This window comes from Emydura macquarii, unplaced genomic scaffold (assembly GCF_026122565.2).
Source record: "Emydura macquarii macquarii isolate MOO-44397 ecotype Brisbane River unplaced genomic scaffold, CSIRO-AGI_Emac_v2 contig_1253, whole genome shotgun sequence".
Lineage (NCBI taxonomy): Eukaryota > Metazoa > Chordata > Testudines > Chelidae > Emydura > Emydura macquarii.
Window position 1 is genome coordinate 21,460,205 of NW_027131390.1, and position 10,570 is coordinate 21,470,774.

Genomic DNA, 10,570 nt, shown 5'->3' on the forward strand with positions numbered 1-10,570 from the left:
TCCAGACAAGATCTGACCCCCATGGATTCACACATGGAAGGATATCTCAGAGAGGAGTTCCCTCTGGTGCCATGGAGGTAACAATTGGACATTCACTAACCTTCTGTTCTGATCAGATGCTCCTTCACTGTGGCTCCAAGAGGATGAGGTTCTGTAACCCACAGGACAAAGCAAGCCCAAAGGGATGGGCACAACCTCTTTCTTCTCTTCTCCTCAACCATCCTATCAGCATCACAACCACCCCCACCCTATCCAATGAACAATCAGTAGAAAAGTTAATACAATTTGAAGTTGTATGAATTTTTCTGCCAAAGCCCTCCACTCTGTGGCTTCCCCCACACCCTCACCTTTCAGCAGGGAGTTCAGGAACAGCAATCAGCAGAAGTACTGTTAGCTCAGCTCAGTCCAAGCTGAGCTGATGGGAGTGGGCAAGGGTGAAGCTCCAGAGCTCATGTCAATATACAGAACATCCAAGGCGATAACTCTAACCGAGTCCTGTCAATTTGGGAGGGTGGACCCAGTCTCTGCTCCTCATTCCTTGCGAACCATCTGAGGGACACTGTAAATGGAATCTCACTTTGATTTCCTCCCTCCTGACCCTCTCCTTTTTTCTAAGGAAAATCCAGGGTGCATGCACACACACTAAGAATTAATTTAAATAAATAGATTAAGTTGCAATGTATACAGACTTCAGAGGTTCTAATAGGAAAGGGTCTAATGTGGTCTGGAAATTGAGACTACTCTATCAGGGTGGGGGGAGAGACTCACATGAACATATGGGAAATAAGGCTGCTTTGAGAATACATTAATTAGAGCAGATTACACTAAGGTAAAAGAAATTAATATTATTGACAGTGAATCACTGCCAATCTGATGACTGAAGTGTTCCTTTCAGGCCTCAGGTTAGTGTTTGTCTCTCAGCTGATTTGGGGATGAGGCTTAAAGATGGGATGAAAAAAGTGCATTTCTCCCTCACAAAGTAAGTCAGCAAACCCACTCAAACGAAGAGAAATATCCACCTACTGAAACATTACAGCATTTAATGAAGTCAACCTACAATGTGAGACATTTCACTAATTTTTACAAATGTGCACTAAAATTCATCCGCTAAATTGCCACAAATATGCGGCCTAGCAATGGATAGTAGCACATCATTATGTATTGGTCCATATTTCTTAAATATTTTAGCTGCTTCATTTGCATTCCTCATAAGAGCATCTACACACCCCTTAAAAAGGGCACCTAACTATCTCAGGACAGATTTTCAAAGACACAAATGGGAGGCACTGAAATGACTTTCAAGAGGTATGAGGCATCTAAATGCCCTTTGTGCTTCTGAAAACCTTTTCTTTTTTTGGCTTTTATGTAATGTGTACCACCAAATATTACAGGTTGGTTTGTTTGTTTGGAAAACCTCTAGAGATGCTGCTAGAATTTTCTGCAGATTTTATTAGCTAATTCTCACACATTGACAACCTTTACTTGCTGGACAACGTAATAAATTATTTAATATTTTCTTACTTTAGACCTTGCAATAACATCTGGGATTTAAATACATCCTTGGGACAAGTAGATACACAAAACAAAAGACAAAAAAAAAAAACCAACCAAACCCTGTGTACATCTGGCAGATCTTGCATAGAATTCAGAAGGAACTCCCCACATATAAACTATTGCAGAATTCAGAGAGAAATCCACCATGCATGCCTACTGTCTATGCTCAGGAGGGTTGATTTCTGAAATATTTACAGAAATTCTGGAGAAGTGAGGCTCAACTCCCCTTTCACATTGTGTAAATTACGAATTGCTCCACTGAAATCTTCAGAGTTAAACTAACGTAAGTGAGAGGAGAATCACATGTCAATCTTATTTTATCATAGATCCTGAGAGCAGCTGGATATTGTTCTGCATGCATAAGATGGAAGATATGTATATTAAAGGTAATTTCAAAATTTGAGTCTTAATCTGGGACCTATTCTATGTCCGTGTCATAAAGCTTAGCAGATGCAATTTTCCTTTAATAAGAGAATTGTAAATGTTCCTTGGTAGCTCACATGAATGTACCAAGTTTGCACAATTTAAGTGGCTGTGTGTATTTATATATAGACATACAATGCTGCATCAAGCCTTCTAGACTGCAGTCTCTAGCTACTACAGCAGGCTGCACAGCCTGTCATCTTGAGACAGCAGGTGCTTGGCATTTCTAGAAGCCCATGAGCAGACAATGAATTTAATTAATTTGCTTTAAGTCTTACATTTCAGTTTATACACTAATTATTTACAGCACTACAATATGAAGCCAATGTGTAAATAAATCAAACTTTAAAATTGATGGAGTACAGAAATTAATGCCCTGAAACACTTTACCAAACCAAAATCTTAGACATAAGGTTGATCAACAGGGAACCAAGATATCTACCTATACATTTCTAATATCCTCATTACTATAGTAAATAGGCTTCAACATCTATCTGTTAAACACATAATGCACACTCACTATTAGAGCCAAATCATCTTTTTAGCATAAAGTCCAAAGTAACCAGACAAGCATCTAAACATCACAGCAGTTGGTGCATTAGAAATAGAGAGATGGAAGAGCACTGCTCTTACATTTTTATCTATTCCTAGGTCAGGCTAGTAGTACTTATTGTCCTGTCTGTATCCAGTGAGGTCCATCCTCCAAGTCCTTCCTGGGTACCGAACTCCCATTTATTTCAATGGGAGTTCAACACGTCAAAGACTTGAGAGAATCAGTCCCAACTTTGCTAGAATTGTAAGGATGCAGGCCCTGACTCTCTTCTGCTTTGCATTTTCTGCCATCATTTATACCTGCACAAAGTAGTGTAAAATGCTACCACAGCAGAGGCAACATTTTACAATCACTTTGCATGGGTTTAAATGATGTCATAAAATGCAAGGCAGAAGAGAACGGAGCCATTGGAGAATCAGGCCGCAGTTCTGTAAATACTGTATCATTAAACTAATGCTGGGTAACTCTTGGCTTCCAAAAATTACACGAGTCAGAGTCCAGTTTATGAACAAATAATTGCAGCAAACCAAAAGTTTTCCATCTCTTTATCCCTTGGATTAATCATATCAGACGGAAAGCCCAGTGCAAGATATCTTGCATTTCTTTCCTCTCCCAATACATTATGCAAACTGCAGAACACAGAGCCAGATTCACAGCTGCACCCAGTGGGTCCAATTCACTGACTGTATATACCTGCAAGTTTTATACCTGCAAAAGTCCATTCATGTAATGAAGTAACACAGCAGTAAATCATCCCAGTATCTACTGAGTGCAACTAGAATGATGGGGGCACAAAGGTGATAGTTGTGGCTCTATGATTTTGGTCCCAGTTCAATGTTGGCCCCAGCTAGACCAGCCTCAAGGTCAGTTCAAAACTACTCTAGCTAGCTATGGCCTTAAGAGGCCAATACACCAGCCAGAGAATAACCAGAACACACTAGCACTTTGTACATTACTCTTGCCATTCCTGACAATGGAGTTGCAGAGAGTGTCACTGAAGCTAGCTAGACAAGCTGTATGCCAGCTTGGGATTCTCCTGAAGCTGAAGACTCCCTCACACCAGAGAATTCCCAGCTGAGGGGATCTGATTGTTTCCCAGTCCCTTTGTGTCAACAAAGTGGCACAAAGGGACTAAATCTCAGAAGAGTATCTAGCCCCTACATTTCTCTCATCCTTACAAAAGGCTATCGAGCTGCGTAAATAAATATCAATTTATTGATACTGTATGAACTAACTGAAGTATTTCACTAATAAGAAACCAATGACCTGGTGGCTATTGAGTTGGTTGACCTCAGCTGTAGATTGCAAACCATAGAAAGAAAAGGAAAAGGGATAAATACAAGAATTTCCTCTAGTACAATCACAATTGATAACTCCACCCCCAATCATCTTATATCCAAGGACTCAAACCCATCTGTCTTAGGTACTTCTATTGTCTCCATCACTGTAGTATCTGAGCACCCACAATCTTTGATGTATATATTCTCACAATACCCTGTCAGGCAGGGAAGTACTATTATTCCTTTGTTATACAGATGGGAAACGGAGTTACAGAGAGACTAAGGGTGGGATTCACAAGAGTATTTAGGCACCTAACTCCACTGAAGTGATTATTTCAATAATCTTCAGACTCCCCTTCAACTAGAACTTATTCCATCAAGGAACACTTCAACATACTAGGAAATTCTGCCTTCATTGGTATTATTTTAACTATTGTTTGTGGTCTTCTCCCTTTGACTCCTAAAATGCTCATCTCCTATGAACACACATAGATTACAAAGGGACTCTGGCCTCTGTAACCATCAATGGAAGCGAAGTACAATATAGTGCATTGATCTTTGTTCTAGTCTCAAGTTCTACACTACAGAAATCAAAATTTAAAGTTTCATTTAACCTTACTGTATTTAAAGTGTTCTTCATTACATAGGGTAACAATTATACTGGAAAATTGTGGTACTTCCTGTTAGGGAAAAACAAACACACTTCACCATGTTGTGTCTGTACTTACATTATATCATACTTACCTGCATTATACCATAAATAAGCAAGTTCATAAAACTGTTGCTCAACAAAAAATACTGTCTATTTCAATGTCTACCTGCCACTGGGGTATACTATGAACTTATATTGAAAATACAAACATACCTCAGTACACTCACTCTACAACATCTGTTCAAAAGGCTGTCAATAAAAACAGAATAACGTTCAAAATAAACTGCATGAAGGGAAAAGAGCTCTGCACACTAATTACAGAAAGTGTCATTTTAAATAGAGAACTTTGTACTGACACATATGTAAAATATCTCACATATTGCAGAGACCTGATGGGTGAGGTAATATCTTTTATTGATGAGAAAGGCAATCTTTGGAGATTACACAGAGCATTTCTTCCTTACATACTGCAGACAGTAAACTGTACAAATGCACAACAGGAAATTATTATTATTGTATATATGTTGCATCTATTATTAAAAAGACAAGAGTTTGGTTATGCATAGATATTTTTAAATATCTTTACATAGTAGCATGTGATGTGTATAATATGGTAATAATTCATAGATATTAGTAACATCATTGCAAAACTATAGGTGATGTATGTATTGTGTAGGTATAAATGAATGTTTAAACAAAGCCATCTCATTTTACTTACTTTTTATAGCACTGATAAGTGCATTCCCATCTTTAATCACATCCTTTATGAATTTGTTGGTTCTCTCCAGCTCCTGCTCATAACATTTCAGCCTATCTCGGAAATCTGGACTATCCAGGTAGCAGTCACTGAACTCTAACGCAGGGTGCCCCATGTTCCTTGGAGAAAAAAAAATTAAAATAAAATAGAATTCTTCAATTAAAAAAAAAACAAAAAACAAAAAACTCAAAATGACTGAAAGCAAATAATCTCTCAGTGCCCAACTCACTCCTCAAAACGACAGAGATCCTTGTTGTTGTCTCCTGAGGATACCAGCTTTGCTTTGTGTATCACAGAAGAGAAGAGCAGGTTGCTTGGCTGCACTCTACTGAAGACATAAGACAGAATGATACGACCTTGACAGCATTCTAGTTGTGACTTGATACTAGATCGAATTCATCACCGGCCTCCTCTTACTCCTCAGCAAGAACACAGCGTCCGTTCCATTCCTCACTGGAAACCTGCCCCGCAGCAGCCCCGGGGGTGCCAGCGCGGTTACTCCCCTTCTCGGATTTGCAAACCTTAGCTCGACTCAGAACCTCTCCCCATCTCGGCACACATCTGGCCGCGCTGAATGAACGCAGGGGCTGTGGCGGCTGGGAGGGCAGGGGAGGGGAGATGTCCACCCAGAAGATCCCACCCCCTCCCGCTCCGCTTTGTGCAAGGATTTCCTTCCTCGTATTCCTCAAGCAGCCGGTGACTAAGAGCCGCAAAAGGCTGGCACCGCCCCTTTCCCCCTGCGCCCTTAAAGAAACAGGAGGGAGATGTTATTGTTCCCACAAGGACACTGGACCTCTGTTTCTGTTGCAACCGGAGCTTCCGCCCCGATCCGCGTGGAAAGCGGCACGCCGCCCTTGCCCGTCACATTTAACACAGACTCGCACGGGGCCCCTGGGGCAATTTCCAACTTCAGCTCCTCGAGCCCCTCCTGCGCCTTGCTCACCCGTTAGCAGCAACTCTTTCCCCACAGCTCCCCGCAGTCACTAGTCAGAGGATTGATTGTCCTGGGCCCGGCTCAGAAGCTCCCCCAGCTTCTCCTAAGCAGCCCTGTCGCTGTCAGGCGGGCCGGGCATTTCCTAGGCCCCCCCGGCGGCTAAATGATTCCTCCGCTCCTTGCTGAACAAGCATCTCTTGCGATCCCGTCCGCAGGCGAGCGAGCAAGCGGCGCCCCCAAGGGTTAACCCGTGCTTGTCAATGTAGCCTCACGCGCCCAGGCGGCCCCGACGGAGGCAGAAGGGGAGGAGGAGCCGCGATAGGCGCACGGCAGCGGCTGCAGACGCTTCCCTGCGGAAACCGAACGCGCTGATGATGAACCCAAGCTGCTATCCCCCTGGAACGCAGGCACCCCTCCTTCCCCCGGCCGGGACGGCGCATGCACGCCTGCCTGCCTGCCTGGGAGGTGTAGTTTTTCTTTCCCAGCGCTGGGTTGGATACGTGTGGGTGATAGGAGGACCCCACACTTGATTCCAAGCTCCCCACCCACTAGCTCCGACGGGCTGCTCTTCCAGAGACTCCCACACTAAAGGGAAGCCACGTAGTGGACAAAGTGGTCTGGACTGAGCCATCACTGTTGTCTGCTCTGATTTACCTTGCACGTAGTAACGTGCCCTACAGTGGGGGTTGCCTGAGTGCTAAGCCACCACTCGGCCCCTGGCAAAGAGACCACCTCGGGCTGCGCCAAGTGATAAAAGTACTACAGTAAAATGCTGAGGTTACCATCAAAGTTCAGTAGCAGACAGGCTTGTAAGAAATGCCAGAAAAATGCCACGGGGGTGAAATTTACTGCAGTGCTGAGGCCTATTCACCACTTTGACCTGAGCCCTTAACAGAAAGCAAGGTGGGTGCATATGGCCTTTATGGGCCCTCTGCAATGGATTGCATTTCAGCCAGTGACTGGAGTGTGTTTAACACAGCTGCCATGTACAAGTACAAACATTATGGGAACTGGACCAAATAAAGCTCTTCCAAAACAAGCAAACAGCATTTTTTTTAAAAATCCAAGCTCTGGCTGGTATCCTGCTATACCTCTCTGCCTAATATAGAAAAGGACAGCTAGATATTAAAAAGTGCTTAGGCCCATACTACTAGCAGATCCTGCTCCTGGGGAATTCCCTGATGTTGGGAACTTCTCACCTACCAATCCCACCTATAAAATATAGTTATTTTAACAAGGGAAGATGCATTCCCCTTCAATTCAGACCTTGTACCTCATGTCCTATCTATGGGAAACTACCATGATATACTAGCAGCAATATGACTTAAGACTTGCTTCAATCAAAGACTCACTCACAATCAAAAAATGTGTATGCTATTTTTTGTTTACACAGCTTAATGCAGAGTTAGAGGCATATAAACAAACCTGGCCACAAAGGGCCTGATTCTCTTTCCACTTACACTGGTGTAAAGTAGGACTCACTCCATTAGAGACAGTGGAGATAATCCAGTGCAAGACTTTTGTGTGAGAGCAGAATTTGGCCCAGATGCTTTTGTCACATCTTGCCTAGATTACAGAGATTTTTCTTACCATTTTGCTGTGCATTTCATGATGAAGAAAGGAGTCAGCCTGATAGCCTGGCATCTGAAGGCTTCTGTTTATCCACAGAATGAGTATAGCATGGCAGCAGCTGTGAAAGCTTCCCCTACATGCTGTCCCATTCCATTGTGCCTCAGCGCTACACTAGAGAGACCATTTTTAAGGATGTGAGGGTGGCTCACTCTTTGTGCTGATGCAACCTTTTGCTTTTATGCTGAGACTAACATCAAGGATCCCAATTAGTACCAATTAGGATGGTATTTTTCATAACCTGCCCACTAGGAACTGGACTACTGAATTATCTGACATAAGCTACTCAGCAGCCATCATAATAACTTCATTTCCCAACAATTTACTGTAGGTGAGGTCTGAACCAGTGAAAGGTTCTGTATCCAATTATCAATTATCTGCAATGTCCAGTCTACCTGCTTCAGTTTTGATTGGATAAATGTAGCTTTACTCTGAAAAGTGGCTGTGTAAAAATGGCCCTATTTTAAAGCATAGATCTTCTCCTAGAGTATATTCAGAGTCATACCTGCTGCCTTTAAGCATAAATATAAGTTTTTATTGTTTTATACTTCATTTAGCACTGCAGAGCCAACACTGCTATGCCTTATTGAAATCTAGATAAATTAGATCCACTGCATTCCCTTTGTCTAAAAAATCTGTTATCTTCTCAAAAAAGGAGATCAGGTTGGTCTGGCACGATCTATCTTTTGTAAAGCCATGTTGTATTTTATCCCAATTACCGTTAACCTCGGTACCGTTAACTACTTTCTCTTTCAAAATTTTTTCCAAGACCTTACATACTACTGAATTAAAACTAACAGACCTGTAGTTACCCGGATCATTTTTTTGCCTTTCTTAAAAATAGGAACTATGTTAGCAATTCTCCAGTCATATAGTACAGACCCTGAGTTTACAGATTCATTAAAAATCCTTGCTAATGGGCTTGCAATTTCATGTGCTAGTTCCTTTAATATTCTTGGATGGAGGTTATCCACCCCAGTTAGTCCCATTAAGCTGTTCGAGTTTGGCTTCCACCCCGGATGTGGTAATTTCTACCTCCTTATCCTCATTCCCATTAGCCACCCTACCAAACTCCATCTCCAAACTCGTCATTAGTCTCATTAAAAATGGATGCTAAGTATTTGTTTAGATATTCAGCCATGCCTAGATTATCCTTAACCTCCACTCCAACCTCAGTGCTTAGCGGTCCCTCTTCTTCTTTCTTTGTTTTCTTCCTTCAGTTATGGCTCATGCATCCTCTACAGATATGTTAATTAAAATCCAGTTGTAGAGCTAAATTCTGCCCCCTGTTGCCCTTGTGCAACCCAACTGCTTTTTTTTTATTTGTAAATAAAGACATATAACTCTAAAAGTCTTTCACAAACAATTAACAAAGAACCCCACAATGTGTTACTTTACACAGAAGAACCATACTTAAAACAGCTTTTTCTTCTGATTGATAATCTATCATTATAGCAGATTTGAGCCTAGTTATCAAGATGTTACATTGACTTTTCACACTGTTAATCTAATATTCACACTGTTAATCTTTTCTTTTAGTAAAATTACAAGCAGCAGACACAGGAATGTGAATTGGAAATATAGACGCTGATCCTGTGAATATTTATACATAAGCATAAATTTATGCATATGCTAAGCATACACTTTATGTTCTGTGAGGGATCTCAGTGAAATTATGCCCAATGCATAAAGTTAGGCATAACAGTTAAATCTGTGCAGGACTGGAGACATAAACTCTATTTTCAGTCACAACTTTTTCTTTTATTATTGGCCTGAGTATTTGAGTTTTCCTTTAAAAATAAACTTTAAAAGTGTCACTTTAAATCAGCAGGCTAGCATGCTAAAACCTCTGTCCTAAATTCCTGTAATCTGTACATTTTTATTAGCAACTGTAGATAGGGGTGATGTGTTTGCTTATATAATCTGCATGTCATTTTATACATGACTTTCTGTTTAGAAAAATCATATTCAATTCTGAATATACTGCAATACTATTAAAGCTACTTAATAAAATCTCACTTATTCTTTGACGTTGATCTGCACAGTTCTTTAATATTTTGCAGGTTACATTAACAAAAGGAAGATGATCTATGAGCACATTGGCCCTAGAAACCTATTTCAAGGTCAAAATGTTGATGTTTTCATCTTCTTTTTGTCAGTATAGCCTGGAACGTCAAACAAACAACCTTTACAGTAATGTGGAAGAATATTTACATGTTAAACAATAAGGTTCTTCTCCTAATTGTTATACTACTACTAAAATAGGAAGGAAACTTGTTAATAACATCTAGTTTCAAAACTGTGATTTAATTTATTGCTGCTGACACCAAGGGATTAAAAGTATGGATTTTAGCCAAGGACAACACACATGGACTTCTTCCACACACTCTACTGATGTAAATGCAGTCCTGACCTTCCGTACACATGCAATTCCAGTCATAGGACCCCATGTGCAGCTCTTCCAAGGCAACTCAGTCCTGACGTACAGATTTCCTGATGTTCTTGTGCCAATCTTGCACTTCACAGAGACCATTAATCAAGATAAATGATGTTTTGACTGAAATCACACATCTTCACACATAGCCTACTAGCTAAAATTTGAACACAAATCTCCCAACCCACTCCTTGAGGTTAATGATTATAGCGAATAAAGAAATGTGGAAACCCACCTTTATTGACAGGGTTTGTGTGTTTATTTACATACTTTCAAGCATCCGAAGAACTTTAAAATCGCTATGTTTTTCTGATTGGTCTGAGTCCAACTCCTAATGAATAGGTGTCCACATCA

General features: G+C 41.0%; 1 protein-coding gene across 4 annotated transcripts in view; it reads right to left on the minus strand.

Moving 5' to 3' along the window:
- Positions 1–7,827, minus strand: part of OPHN1 (oligophrenin 1) — a 116,663-nt gene extending 108,836 nt beyond the window's left edge. For 2 of the 4 annotated variants that reach the window (XM_067548317.1, XM_067548316.1), the window contains exons 1-3: positions 7,744–7,827; positions 5,449–5,547; positions 5,181–5,338 (exon numbers count right to left, since the gene is read on the minus strand). In XM_067548317.1, the coding sequence (XP_067404418.1) occupies positions 5,181–5,338; positions 5,449–5,547; positions 7,744–7,763 (277 nt within the window). In that variant the 5' untranslated portion in view covers positions 7,764–7,827. Of the gene's footprint in view, positions 1–5,180; positions 5,339–5,448; positions 5,548–6,162; positions 6,347–7,743 lie in introns of those variants that run through there. The other 2 variants (XM_067548318.1, XM_067548319.1) reach the window with 2 other exon arrangements.
- Between the last annotated feature and the right edge of the window lie 2,743 nt (positions 7,828–10,570).